This window comes from Neovison vison, chromosome 1 (assembly GCF_020171115.1).
Source record: "Neovison vison isolate M4711 chromosome 1, ASM_NN_V1, whole genome shotgun sequence".
Classification (NCBI taxonomy): domain Eukaryota; kingdom Metazoa; phylum Chordata; class Mammalia; order Carnivora; family Mustelidae; genus Neogale; species Neogale vison.
Genome location: NC_058091.1, coordinates 278,543,756 through 278,559,516, shown reverse-complemented (window position 1 = coordinate 278,559,516; position 15,761 = coordinate 278,543,756). Strand labels below are relative to the sequence as shown.

At 37.5% G+C, this 15,761-nt stretch overlaps 1 protein-coding gene across 1 annotated transcript in view; it reads left to right on the top strand.

Annotated features, from left to right (window-relative positions):
• Nucleotides 1-15,761, top strand: part of ITGA2 (integrin subunit alpha 2) — a 107,341-nt gene that overhangs the window by 30,759 nt on the left and 60,821 nt on the right. Inside the window, exons 3-4 of the mRNA XM_044232083.1 lie at nt 11,571-11,680; nt 14,469-14,560. Of these exons, the coding sequence (XP_044088018.1) occupies nt 11,571-11,680; nt 14,469-14,560 (202 nt within the window). The remainder of the gene's footprint in view (nt 1-11,570; nt 11,681-14,468; nt 14,561-15,761) is intronic.

Sequence of the window (15,761 nt, the reverse complement as noted above, 5' to 3'; positions counted from 1 at the left end):
TGGTGCTTTTAACTCCAGTGTAGAGCTTTCTGGTAAGGTATAATGTTAGCCTTGCTTCCCTCAAGCCTGTTTATAAGAGCACACCCCAGCACACAAGCTGAGGAGAAGGGAGAGTACGTGTGTTCCCCGAGAGGCTGAGTCCTGTGGCAGTGCAGAGCTGCAAGGAAAGATAGCCAAAGCAGGCGGGCATTCCAGTCTGTCCTTTCACTGTGCTGGCTTTCTGAAAGCAAAGAAGCAGAAGAGGCTGTGTCATGGACATGATCCACTACAGGCTGGACCCTGTGTGAAGTGCAAAGTAGAAAACATCGACTGACCTTTTAAGGAGTGTGGAGTAGCGTCAAAGCAGAAGATGGATACGCAGAGCCGGCAGCCATGAGAAATACCAGAGATAGAGTAAAGGCCGGCCCCATGTGGTGAATAGAGTTGCTGTTCTTTCAGGGTCATAACTGTATTATCTTACTATTAGGAGCTCATTCTCTCCTCCCAAAGCGTGGGACACTCGAGGGACAAGATTTCCTCCTGGTCCCTCTCTTGTCAGCCTGGCCCTGCCAAGGTGCCTTGCCTCGGGGGACAGGGCTGTGGCAGGATCCAGCGACGGCGTGTCCCACTGCAGGGCTGGGGTGGGCCACAGTGAGGACAGGCAGCCCTCACAGCTCTCAGGCTCAAGGAAAATAATATGAAACTTGGAATCCAGAATTGCCTATTTGTTTTGACGATTGGCACCGTGCCCTTCTCCACTCCTAATTTATGACAACTGCACAGACATTATGGAAGTAGCAGATGTGGGAAGGGCTGTTTAAACATTAACTTTCCTCCTGATACTAATCAAGTTAACTTTGGGCACAGAAAGTGGGATTACTGTGAATTCCTTTAATAACTGTGAGTCTTTTTCTCTTGGACTTAAATAACACACTCACACATACACACATACACACCCTTTTATTTTCTTACTCTCTTACTGCTTGTCCTGAAGCTGCTGTTTGGATAGCTTTTCTGCTGCTCTCTTTGACTTTCTTTACAGTCTGCATTGTTGAGCCCCAACTCTCTCTCTCAGCCCTTTCCTCCCTTCTAACATCTTGCCTGTGGCTCTACCTGAGTTTTCTTTTTTTAAAGATTTTATTTATTTGACAGAGAGAAAGAGATCACAAGTAGGCAGAGAGGCAGGCAGAGAGAAGCGGGGAGGCAGGACCCAGCAGAGAGCCCGATGCGGGACTCAATCCCAGGACCCTGAGATCATGACCTGAGCCAAAGGCAGAGGCCCAACCCACTGAGCCACCCAGGCACCCCTCTACCTGAGTTTTCTTAAACCACGCTCCTTATTTTTCAAGTACAACTTCAGCTGTCCCATATGTCCCTTGTTTCTTAGAAACAAGGTGTGGTTTACATTGGGATGGACAAGATTTTCACAAAATGATCTTGATGCTTTTGCTTGTTTTATTTACTATACTTTCATTACACTGTGGACTTTTACTCTAGAAATAATGCTGATTGGCTTTGAGAATGCTAGTGCTTTTTTTTTTTTTTTTTTTTTTTTAGACTTTATTTTTTTTTTCCCAATTTATTTATTTTCAGAAAAACAGTATTCATTATTTTTTCACCACACCCAGTGCTCCATGCAAGCTGTGCCCTCTATAATACCCACCACCTGGTACCCCAACCTCCCACCCCCCCCGCCACTTCAAACCCCTCAGAATGCTAGTGCTTTTTTAACAGTCTCAAACAAGCTCCATAATTTTAAATGCAAGATTACCTCCCAAGCAGTGCAACCCTCTGCCTGTAAGTAAAGCTGTGGTCTGTTCCCCCTTCTGTGTCACTTTGAAGCCCCCATTGTACACACAGGATATGCAAATGTAGATGAGGCAATTCTTATCAGAAGCAATTATACAAAGGATTGAGATATGTTTAAAGTCATTTCCTGGAAGCTTGTGGTGCTATGTACTGTCTCTGTTTGTCTAATCGAAAGGCCTGTTGCATGAACAGTCTGAGCTCATTATATGACTCAAAAACCTTAGAACAGTCACTTGTGTAACAGAAACTGTCTGGTAATAAGGGGTATTTCCAGTGGGACAGATGTAGTTTCTTGTGTCAGCAAGGACTGGTACATACTTGTTCCTAAAGAAAAGAAGAGAAATATAATGAACATGTGTTATGGCCAATAAAAAATTCCATTATGTGTGAGCTTATATTATAGTTCTAACTTTTTAACTAAGAAAAATATGAATAAAGCTCTATGTGTGTTATAACAGTTTGTCTATAAGAGATATGGGAGAGAATTTTAGATGAATAAGAAATATTCAGTTTTATAACACATACCAAAGATTATGCCATATGTAGGTTGGTAATAACAGTAAGTACTTGTTATTTACTGATATTTGTAATATTTAAAAGTACTGAGTACTCTTTCTTTGCCGAACATGTAATACTCACAATGGCTCTATTATCTTTTACAAATGAGGGGACTGAAACTTAGAAAGGTTAAGTAGTTTGCCTAAGATTACAGAGCTAAGAAGTAATGTGCATATGGTGGATTATTGCAAAACAGAGATAAGATGTTCCAAGTGTACATATTTTTTTAAGTATCCAAAAAAGAGAGTGGTAAAGGGTAATTGGCATTTATAAAAAATATTTAATTCTATTGTCATGTAAACTTCATAAAGTAAGATCAACTTCATTCAGTATTTTGAATTAAAATTTCTGTTACAAAACAGCGTTGCCTGAACAGCGATGACAGTTCCCATCTGTCTTTTCATTCTCTCATAGACAGAAGTTTGTCATGTAAGTCAGGAGCCAGAGCACAAGGGTTTTACCCTTAGTTTCCCCACCCCTAGCTGGGTGACTTTGAAAAAGGCACACACCCTCTCTGGAGCACAAAGAGAGAGCCATTCCTACCAAACTGGAATGTTTTGAGCACCTTATGAGAGTATAAAAGTAAAGAACTTCACTGGTGAAATCCAAATAAAATCTGTAGTTTAGTTAAAAAAAAAAAAAGAAGAAGAAAGTAAATCACTTCAAAAACTAAACCACTTTAGGAATAAATCTAACCAAAGAGTACAGTTTTCTATACTCAGAAAACTATAAAACACTAATGAAAGAAATTGAAGATGACTCAAGGAAATGGGAAGATATTCCATGCTCATGGATTAGAAGAACAAATATTGTTAAAATTTCTATATGACCCAAAGCAGTCTACACATTTAGTGGAATCCCTATCAAAATACCTACAGCATTCTTCAAGCTAGAATACACAATCCTAAAATTTGTATGGAACCCCAAAAGGCCCTGAATCACCAGAGCAATCTTGACAAAGAAGAGCAAAGCTGGAGGCATTACAATTCTAGACTTCTAGTTATAACACTGTAGTGATCAAAACAGTATGATACTGGTACAAAAATAGTGAAACAGAAGAGAAAACCAGAAATAAGTCCACAACTCTACAGTCAGTTAATCTTCAGTAAAGCAGGAAAAAGGCAGTCTCTTCAACAAATGATGTTGGAGAAACTGGACAGCTACATGAAAGAGGAAATAACTTTCTTATACCATATACAAAAATAAATTCAAAATGGGTTTAAAGACCTAAAGAAACCATTAAAGACCTAAAGAAGCCTAAAGACCTGAAGAGACAAGAGACCATCAAAATTTTAGATGAGAACACGGCAGTAGAACTCTTTGACATCAGCCATAGCATTTTTTTCTTGAGATGCCTCCTGAGGCAAGGGAAACAAAACTGTTGGGACTACATCAAAATAAAAAGCTTCTGCATAGTGAAGGAAACAATCAAAAAAACTAAAAGGCAACTTACTGAATGGGAAAAGACATTTGCAAATGACATATCTGATAAAGGGTTAGTATGCAAAATATATAAAGAACTTATGGGACTTGTGGCACCTGGAAGCTCAGTCACTTAAGCATCTGACTTGATTTCAGCTCAGGTCTTGATCTCAGGGTTATGAGTTCAAGCCCCACATTGGGCTCCATGCTAGGCATGGAGCCTGAAAAAAAGAAAAATAAAAAAAAAAAGAAAAAGAACTTGTGGAATTCAACAACCAAAAAAAAAAATCCTATTTTTTAAAAAATGGGCAAAAGACATGAATAGACATTTCTCCAGAGAAGGCATACAGATGGCCAGCAAGCACATGAAAAGCTGTTCATAATCACTTATCATCAGGGAAATGCAAATCAAATCTATTATGAGATATCACTTCACACCTGTCCAAATAAGTAAAATCAAAACACAAGAAACAACAGATGTTGGCAAGAATGTGGAAAAAGGGAAACCCTCTTGCACTGTTGGTGGGAATGCATACTGGTGCAGCCACTGTGGAAATCAGTTTAGAGTTTCCTCAAAAAGTTAAAAATAGAACTGTCCCACAATCCAGTATTTGCACTACCGGGTATTTACCCAAAGAATACAAAAACACTAATGCAAAGGGATATATGCACTCCTGTGTTTATAGCAGCGTTATTTACAAGAGCCAAGATATAGAAGCAGCCCAAGTGTCCATCTATTGATGAATGGATATAGAATGTGGAAATATTATTCAGCCATAGAAAATAATGAAATCTTACCATTTGCAATAGCATAGATGGATGTAGAGAGTATAATGCTAAATGAAATAACTTGGAGAAAGACAAATACTATATGATTTCACAATTATATGGAATTTAAGCAACAAAACATACAAAAGGAAAAAGAGAGAGAGAGAGAAAAAAAATCCAAAACCAGACTCTTAATTATGGAGAACAAACTGATGGTTACAAGAGGAGACGTGGGGGCGGGAGAATGGGTGAAACTTGTGATGGGGATGAAGGAGGGCACTTGTGATGAGCCCAGGGGTACATATGGAAGTGCTGAATCACTAGATGGTACACCTGGCACTAATATTACACTGTGTGTTAACTAACTGGGAATTAAAATAAAAACTTAAAAAAAAAACAGAAATAAACGATATCACTGTTTAAAAAAAAGAAATAAATTATATTCACTGTTTAAAAAAAATAAAAAACTAAGTCACTGTGCATATGTGAAGTACTCTCCTTAGCATTGTGTAAAAATACATAGGAAGAAAATCAGGATTTCTTGAAAATCAGTTCCTCCCTACCTCTCTCCACTGCCTGTTTCTCAACCATTTCTCATCTGTCATCGATTAGGTTCCATGCATATTGGATTAGCTTCAGTCCATTTCTTCTTCTTCTTGGCCAAGAATGCTATTCTGATCCCTTTTCCAAAATAATCATGTCTATGGCCTTTAAATATTAGCCAATATCATCCTTTATGTCTTTTTCCAAAGATAAAATTCTCTTGCCATTAGGGTATCTTGGCAGTACCATTTACTGTGCTTACTTTGTTTATTCTCAGAATTTGCTTTTATTTTAAACACATGACATAGATATGTATTCCTCTTTGTTCTTTCATTATATTTTATTTTTACTAACTTGAAATTAGTCCAATTTTTTATTCTGGAAAGGCATTAGAAGTCTGACTAGAATAGTCTTAAACTTTTAAGCTTAAAAACTTAATATGTTATAAATAATTATTATGTTATTGCCATATAATTAAACCATCACTCAACACTTTTAATACAGATGTGCAAAATGGCATGTCTCCTATCAACAAAGATCTTCTCTAGGCAGGCATGAGGGGCAGAATAGTGAACCAAGGACCTTTTAAAACCCCATGGACCACTCTGGTGTTGATGCACCTACATTTATTATACCATAGTTGTTCATTTCTTTTCCACAAGTTTAAATAATCTTTATGGCTAAATTGGTTCCATGTTTTCTGTTATTTATCATAAGTAAAAAACTGTAGTAGAAAAGCACTTTAAATATCCCCGCTCTGACTTGTTTCTCCCTTCCCCCACTCCGGACACAAATTTGTGTGTATACCTACACACACACACACACACACACACACACACACACACACACATATATATCTTTAGTGACTTGCATAAGGGATAGATCCTCTACTCCCTAATGTCTGGAGACCTTCAGTGATCTGTAAATATTCTCCATGCCTCGCTAGCTTGTCTTATAATTCAAAGCTTTCCACTGTGTTAATGCCTGAATGTCTGTTCCTGGAACAAAGTTCATTTACAAAAATGAAGGGGGCTTACACATGCACACCTTCCTGGTGACCAGTCGTATGAAACTTTTCCATTAGTCTAACTCCATCCAAAGAGGGATTTGGGGAATACAAAGTGACACAGGTGGAAACTGTTTGTTAATTTGTTTATGGCTAGTAAGATGGGCAAACAATGAGTACTAGTCCTCTACAAGAGTTCTAAGAAGAACTTAACTGTGATAGAAAGAATCGGGGGTTTGAAATGAAAGGACACAGGTGCAGATCTAGACTTTGTTGCCAATTATACACTTAGACTTGGTTTTTTTAAAATAGGAAAACAGGAATAATTAAAACAATCTATTGTTTGACCTCTATTTATAAGGATTAAAGAAAACAGTGTACATAAAAAGTACTTTATAAACTATAAAGCAGTATATAAATGTTGCTTTTCCAAATTCTATCATTGATAAAACAACCATCTGCCAAAGTATGGAAGTACTATCTCATAGGCTTTGATTTACAAAAATGTTGTGGTCTTAAAAATCCTTCCTGCCCTTCAATGAATGTGGAATTTATGTCATCACAAGGCTTTAAATTGAACATATCAGCTTTTGATTTTAACTTTAGAAAAGCCGCATGTTAGATGAGTCAGCATAACAGAATCAGCTTTTATTTGATTCATTTGCTTCCAGTGCAAAAGCTAATTTCCAGGCTTTTTATGAAACAGAACAATAGGCTTAAGATGTTTTAGCGGTAATGAGGTTGGTAGACTCCACATCAGGGAACTGAAAGACATTGAGGGTTTAGCCATCTCCTATTTAAGGAAGTAGTCTGGCAGCCAAAGGAGTCTGAGGTAGCATAATGAAGTTTAGAAACTAAAATTGCCTTTCAACACATGCCAGAGGGTTTAACTATTAAATTCATAACAACAGTATTTCCCAACCGGGAGCTAAAAATGCACTCTCTTTACCTGTCTTCCTCCTTCCTGGAAACTTGAAGTCTTCGCAGTTTATTTCTTTGCATCATAAACTCCTTTTACATTACAAGCAGGAAGCACGTAGCTGTATAGAACTCACCAGACCCCGTGTGTCATCAGTGGCTTGGAACTAACCAATGTAAGGAATAATATTTACACTTAATATACTATAGACAGAAATTTCTTGTAATAATGTACTATATACAATAGGTTTATAATCCTAAGTAAAATATCCCCTTGGATGTCTTTAGGTATCTCAAGTTAAAATACCTCATACTGGGACGCCTGAGTGGCTCAGTTGGTTGGACGACTGCCTTCAGCTCAGGTCATGATCCTGGAGTCCTAGGATCGAGTCCCACATCGGGCTCCCAGCTCCATGCGGAGTCTGCTTCTCCCTCTGACCTTCTCCTTGCTCATGCTCTCTCTCACTGTCTCTCTCTCAAATAAATAAATAAAATCTTTTTAAAAAAAATACCTCATACTGAGCTCTTGAGCTCACCCTATCTCAAAATCTTGCTCTAAGGTATCCCCCTTATCTGATCTTGACCACTTGGTTCCTTCTAGATTCTCAGCAGAGAAAACTTGGAGTCATCCTTGACTGTGTGTGTATGTGTGTGGGGTTGGGGTGGGGGTGGGGGTGTGTATTTAAAAACTAATCTCTCGAGAAATTCTGCTACCCCACCTTCAGAATATATCTAAAATAAGATCACTTCTCACCAGCCCTGTAAGAGACCCTCATCACCTCTTGTCTGGATTTTGCATTTGCCTCTGAAGTGTTTCACCAGCTTCACCTTTGCCTAGTGCAGTAATTCTCAACAAGGCAGCCTTCACAATCCTAAAAATGTCAGATCGCATCACCACTGTGCTAAAAACCCTCCAATGGCTTTCTCATGTCACTCAGAGGCAAAGCCATGTTCTTAGAATTTCATACCAATCTTATGGGACCTGGCCTCATTACCAATCCGACCGCATCTCCTCCCACATTGTGGTCCGACCACAGGGCTTTTGCACTTGCTGTTCCCACAGCCTAGTAATCTTCCACCAGAGTCTTATGGTTTACTCCTTCACTTCCTTCAAGTCTTTGCTTAAATGGCACCTTCTCAGTGAGGCCTTTTGTGACTATTCTAATAAAGATTATACCACACCCTCCATGCCACACTTCTATCTTGCTCCTTTTTCCCACTGATCACCATCATGATATGTTTTATATACTTATTAAATTTATTTTCTGTTTTTCCCCACTAGAATGTAAGCTCCATGAGATCAGAAATGCTTGACTGATTTATTCACTGATGTATCCCCAGTGCCTAGAATCAGGTCTGGCACATAGTAGGTTTGGCCACCATATATAGCTGCACAGGTTGCATAATTAACAAGGTCAGAGCACTCTATTTATATGGAAATGGTATCCCTTGGAGTTGTGCAAAATTTCAGCGCCACAGGGTTTTTTAAAAAATCTTTGTTGAATCAAGGAAAACATGTTTTGCCCTACTATTTTAAGTACACCTCTGTCAATAATCTCTAGAAAAATCGCTAGTATTAAAGGAACACTTGGAGAGTTTATAGACTCACAGACCAAAGGAAGATATTTATAACAGCCCCTGGATTGTGGGTTTAAAACTACCTACACCTCCATAAATACTGTTTACTAACTAAACAAAGTATTTTGAATTTCACTGGAGGTGGGCAAATTGGCTGTGTTTTGGAACTCTACATAATCACTATTTCTCCACAAGATAATTGAACAGTAAGTGTTATTTTAAGTCATCTTGGAAGAATTCCCAGTTTCACTGTAGGAAAGAGAGTTTATATCTTGGGATTTTGTTTTGTTTTGGGAATCAGTACACATGACTGTTCATACAGCTCTTTTGTCTGGTTGCAACGTTAGATCCATTCCTTCAAAGATGTTTTGCCATATTTCAGCAGGGTTTACTCATTCACCCATCCTATTCTCTACCTTGGTAACATTTTCTCCTGGCATGTTGCTTCCTGTTACGGCTGATTACATAAGATTTTTATATACCAGCCTCCCTCATCTTCCTGTCTGAGTAATGCAGGAATGTCACAATTTCCTTGGAGTAGCCACTGGTGATGTCATAACCTTTCCTTAGAAGGATGAATTGTCAGGAACCAGGATTTCACTGAGGCCTGCTGGTAGAAAAGAGGAGAGTCTACTGGAAATGTTGCCAATAAAGGAGTTGACAATGGTCTTTGAAACGTTCTCTGTAGTTACTAGTATGACCTGGAGGCTACTTACTAATGTGGTTCGCCATATTGAAAGAATGAGTCCTATATGATGAGGACACCCTGGTTCTTTACCAGTCACCAAAATGATCTGGTTTTCCACTGGTATCTGTTATGTTATGAGGTTAACATGGCATCATACTGTCAGAGATTCTTTGAGAGATTTACAAGGATTTTCACATCCTTTGAGTTAAGAGGCACATAGTTACGCAGGTGCTTCTTTTCCTCTCTTCTTCCCATTGATGCATGTAGGAGGCCATAGCTCTCACAGCAGTAGTGGAGATGTCATACCCCCTCCTGCATGTGAGATTATCAAATCCCAAATCCTTTGGTGAGGTTGAAGGAAGTGAGGCAGGAAGGGGTGTCCAGGGAACACTTAGTCAAGAGGAAACACCAAGAGCTTTTGAGCTTTCTCAGTGAGAAGTAGGTAGCTGATGGTGCTTTGCTGCTGAAGGCTCTGAAGAACAAACTGTTAAATTTTAGTGAGAAACACTTTACTTTTATTCTTGCTTGCCCCTGGGCTGGTGAGGATGGATGGAATATGTGTATAATAAAAGTTGCCCAAATTGCCACATTTAGTACTATTTGAACATAATCTGCCCTTACCTACATTATGAACAGTACAGCCTGGGCCCACAGTATGGATGTGCTCCTACAAGATCACGTTGGCTGGTGTCCTCCTAGACCCCAGCCTCCTAACACACCATGCAGCCACACCCTCACAATAGGCGTGGCCTGACCATTAGTTTCCAGATCTGCTCCTTGATTGTTCTGGAAGCCAGCCCATTAGTCCAGTTAGTTTTCCCAATCTGGGCCCTATGGCAGGCCTTTGTGCAGATAACAGGAAGGAGAATAAGTTAAGGGTTAAGAGGTTGGACTTCAGAATCAGTTACACTTAGCTCTCACTAACTGTGTGAATCATTAACTGTCTTTCAAAGTAAACTATATTTTCCTCTTTCCGTAATTATTCACACTCTTCCTTCTGCTGAGAATGATGACTGCCTCCTACATCCTTCAGTTATCTATTTTTGCATCCTCTGACCATTTTAATGTTTGTTCCAGAGATGAACTTATTTTATATCTTTCTGTTCATTTGTATTGTTACTGTTTTACTTGTCATGCATCTTAAACAATTTTACTAGATTTAGTAGACAGGTGTGCACCTTAGACTTTTTGTAACCTCTATGTGAGGCACATGTTGTTTAATCAACAATGATTAAATATTTATACAGAAGGCTCATGAAAGAATTTAGGTTTCATCTAATCTTCCAACCCTGACAAGGAAAAAAATACATTGAATCAAATATCTTCCTTAGTAACTGAATACTACTGAGTAATTCACCTACTATAGATTCTGAAGATCAGACTGTTTACATGGACTCTTTCTGTCTATTCCTCTGTGAACAGAAATGTTAGGTGAGTGGCTCCATGGGGAAACACTTAAGTCTTTAGTTGGAGAAGCTCTGTAGGAAATTAAACTAACCAAAAGGAAGATGTGAACTCCAGTCTCCAACCGCTGCATCCTGTGTCCTGGTTACAAACACATTACACCTAAGGAAAGCTCCATCATATGTTTGCTCTGTGTTTTTGCTAAGAATCCTCTTATATAGACAAGAAATAGTAAAACCACTTAGATAACTCATCCACTCCCCAAGTAAAGTAACATATGAAAATACTTAGGACAAGAAAAGCACTCAAAAAATCTTAGCTTTTGCTTTTGGTTTTAATATTGCTTCATTCTTTTAAGTTGTGCTGACCAGTACGGCAGCCACTAGCCACGCGTGGCTACTGAGCACGTGAAATGTTCCTTTTCCATATTGATTTGTGCTCTCTGGACTGCTTTGTGATCTGAGTACAAAATACTAAATTTCAAAAACTTAGTATGGAAAAAAGAATGTCATATATCTCATTAATAATTTTTATTTATAATAATTGCATACTAGTTTGGATATATCAAGTTAGATAAAATGTATTATTTAAGTGAACTTTACCTTTGCTTTTTATTGTAGTAGTGTGACTACTAGAAAATTTTAAATTACATATGCAGGTCACATTTGTGGCCTGCATTATGTTTCTATATTGTATTGCAGATATTCATTAAGAAACTTGATCAGCTAAGAGAAAAGGAAAAAGAACAAATTATAGCTGAACAAATATAAACTACTTTCTTGTTAAAAATTGGAGCTAAATGTGGGAGGGTTTTTTCATTGTTTTGTGGCCAGTTTTAGCCTTTAAGAAACTATACTAATATTTTACATCTAATGAAAAAAAAATTCCTATTTCTAGGTTACTGGTTGGTTCACCTTGGAGTGGCTTTCCTGAGAACCGAATGGGAGATGTGTATAAATGTCCTGTTGATTTGTCCACTGCTACATGCGAAAAACTGAATTTAGAAAGTAAGTGGTAATTAGCAATATTTTTTTAAGAGATGACAAGATCTCATTTGTTATAACTCTAGCAAAAAAAAATAACAAAATCAATCATAGTCTGTCTTAAAGAAATGTAGACAGCTTTTTTGCCTTTATATCTTTAGTTATATGAGGTCTAGTTGGATCCAAATTTCCAACATAGCTTAAAGACCTGATTTAATAAGATGCATGAGAAATGTGCTGCCTCTTGGACCATCTACCCCCAGACTATGGACCAGTTTCCATCAATGTTTAGGATTATTTTGCTGATTATTTACAGATATCTAAGTCTCTCCATAGCTCTCTCCCACCTCAAAACAAATCATTAGGTATAGACCTGTCAATACTAATATTGCATCTGGAGATGCGGAGAAACACTTGTTTTTGGTCACTATTTGGAATACTTTGGAATTGTTTGGAACTGCTGGTTTTTTTTTTTTTTTAAAGATTTTGTTCATTTATTTGAGAGAGAAACAGTGAGAGAGAGCATGAGAGGCGAGAAGGTCAGAGGGAGAAGCAGACTCTCCATGGAGCTGGGAGCCCGATGCGGGACTCGATCCCGGGACTCCGGGACTGTGACCTGAGCCAAAGGCAGTTGCTCAACCAACTGAGCCACCCAGGCGCCCTGGAACTGATGTTTTAATTATCCATATCTCAGATGATTTCTATTAATGCAAAAGTTATTAAAGGTGCAAGACTAAAAAGCTAAAAAGTCATGTTTCCATGCAATATTTCCTGGTGCATCTAAAAAATTACTCAATTAAATCATCATAATCATCATATAAAAACAAAACAACAACAACAAAACAGCACTGAGGAGACTTAGAAGAACTGAAGCCTGGATTAGGAATATAGAGAGTAAAAGAATCAAGGGAAAGTAGAGATTCAAAAACAGTGATTACTTAGAAGTAAGGGCATGTTTCTTGCACATTTATGTGTACCTAATTACTAGCATCATTTCTGGCATATAATAGGAGCTCAATAAACATGGGATGGAAGGAATATCAGTGCTGTCAAATGCTATAGGGGCTGAACGGTGTGAAGACTGAGTACAATCATCAGCTTATACAAGGAGATAATGAGTGAGCTAGATCAATGATCTCCAAATATTTTGAATACTCATCTATATAAAACATAAGTAATGCATATTATAAATACATATACATATACATAATGTTTCTAAAAATAATAAAAATATACACATTAATGGGGAATGCTCAAAGGTTTATTACATAGTTCAAACATTTTATTTTATCACCCCGATGTATCATATCACCTCTAACTTTTGAATACATCCCAATGTATATATTTTCTATTTTTTAATATTATAAAAGAATTTATAAGAATAAGCACAAGGGGGGCGCCTGGGTGGCTCAGTGGGTTAAAGCCTCTGCCTTCGGCTCAGGTCATGATCCCAGAGTCCTGGGATCGAATCCCTCATCGGGCTCTCTGCCCCACGGGGGAGCCTGCTTCCTCCTCTCTCTCTTTGCCTGCCTCTCTGCCTACTTGTGATCTCTGTCAAATAAATAAATAAAATATTAAAAAAAAAAGAATAAGCACGAGGCATTATATGTAAGCGATAAATCACTAAATTCTACTCTTGAAACAAACAAATAAATAAGGTTTAAAAAAATAAATTTAAAAGAATAAAAACATACACTTAGCAGTTTCATTATTTTCTTTCTGCACTCCAGCAGATCACACTTTGCAACTTTCTTGCCTAGAGTATGAATCTAGTAGTGTTGAGGAGAGAAATAGGTCACAGTGAATTTAGGAGCCTGTGAGGTATGAGCAAGTTCTACAACTAAAGGTAGACCTTTATTTCTAGAAGTTACGGAGTGAAGACTTGGGAAAGTATTTCCATGGAGTAGCAGGGTAGAGTGAAGATTTTCTTAATGGAAAGGAGAAGATCTTGTGTATAGGAAGAATAGAAGAAAGTGATAAAAGGGAGTAACCATTAGTCAAGAATTGAATTAAGTGGTTGGAATTAACATCACTGCTCTATGCGAAAATTATTCTTAGAAAGATTTCTCCCTTCTCAAAAACACAAGGGAAAGAGAGAACAAGGAGGAAGTTCCAAGAATGACCTTTAAATAAAGATAATAAAACAATCACCCTGGGTCAAGGGGGATAAATGAAAGTGGCAGTGTTGGCTTGGCAGAGATTAGAGAACTTGAGTAAATAATACTATTGAAGAGAATTGCAATGCTCCATAGCTCAAGAATGGCTACAGTGGATGATACCCTAGTTCAGTGGGAGAGAGAAGATTGGGGAGGTGTATTTATTATTTTACATGGTTAATCTCATGATTTCCTTTTAAAATTCACTCATTAGTGCTTTGCGCCAGATTCTACTGTATGGCATTTTTTTTTTAATGACACTTTAAGGACTTTTTTTTTTCTGATCCAGCATAAAACATTAGATGGAGCTGCCGTGACCTTGAAAAGAGTATGTTGGCAAATTGGAGACCAAATAGTGTCCTCAGATATGTTTTGTTTGGCCAGCACTTTGTTTTTAAAAAATTTAAATTTAAATGCCTAGAAGTCATACCCTTTCCACACACCAGCCCCTAATATCTGACATTCTGTAACCTCACACATTAACGTGTACAAGCTGCCAGATGAATGAGGGACCCTCATTTCTTTGCCTATGATTATATAATGTGAGTACCTGGATATGGGACACTAAACATCAGCGTGTGGTTTGTTTTTTGTTTTTAACAAGTTTAAATAAATGAAGATATACTCACTTTTTAAAATCTCTTTCCCTTTGAAAGCTTCCACAAGCATTCCCAATGTTACTGAAATGAAAACCAACATGAGCCTTGGCTTGACACTCACAAGGAACATGGGAACCGGAGGATTTCTCGTGAGTGTTTACCTTTCAAATTCTCATCCATTTCAAGAACGTATGAAGTTAGGGTCTTCTCGCCATCCCACCTATCAAATCAAATCTTGATACTTAAATGTATCAAGATTTGATTTGATAGGTGGGATGGCGAGAAGTGTATCGAGTATGCTTTTGGATAAATCATGCAATGTGGATATCTAACATGAAATGCCCTTCTGTTGATGTGTAGACTTCTTCAGATATTCAGCAAAACCAATGCCACAAAACATCTTGGAAAAAAACAGCACAAGGAATACCAATTCTTTGCCCTTGGAGACTATGCTTAGCATTTGTTGATAATAGCAGAATTCCAGGTTTCATTTCTCCTTCCCATAGGAACATTCAAGATAGGTTCTGCTAAGTCAGAGAGTACATTTCAAACCTGAAGGGTATTTCTGCCTTTAATCCTTTGCTATAACTGTTGGCAAATCTGATATCATCTAAGTCATGGCTGGGTTTCTTCCTATTTCATGTTAGTGTTTACTCTCATTTATTTTCTAGAATGCTGTGAAAAGACATCACGAATCAGTGCGATAAAATGCCTTCTTTAACAAGTGGTCTGGGGACAATTAATTGGTTAGTAACTTGGATATCCAAATATACTTTCAAGTGAATTAAAGAGTTAATACTAAAAACTGGAAGAAAATGGAAATTTTCTGAAAGAGGGAGGAGTTTCTGATCTTAGAACTAACGGAAGAAATAATATAGGAAATTGTTAAAAAGATTTGACTATATTAAAAAATTAAAACCATCACATACCAAGAAAAATTTTGAAGGCAAATAAAAACCCAAACTTATTAGGCATTTTCATCAGCTCATAGATGATACTAGTTATATTACCCTGTTAAAATAGCCATAGAATGCTTAATAGTTTAACTTTACATTAGTTATTTCTATGTCATTGACATGCTTACCTAAAAGCCTATGTGTATAACCAAATTATTCTAAAAGTATAATCAATTGTTTCTATGTCATTCTACTTTTATTAATAGACACTAGTATTCTGACATTGGTATTTAGACATCAGATATTGCTTATAATTTGTGTAATTCAAAGCATAAATGAATATTGCAATGATCTTCATGGTTTATGATATTCCAAAGTGTTTATAAGGTTGCCTTCCTCTTTTTGTTTTGTTTGCTTATTTGTTTTTAAGGTTGAATAAAGTCAGGAAGAGGAA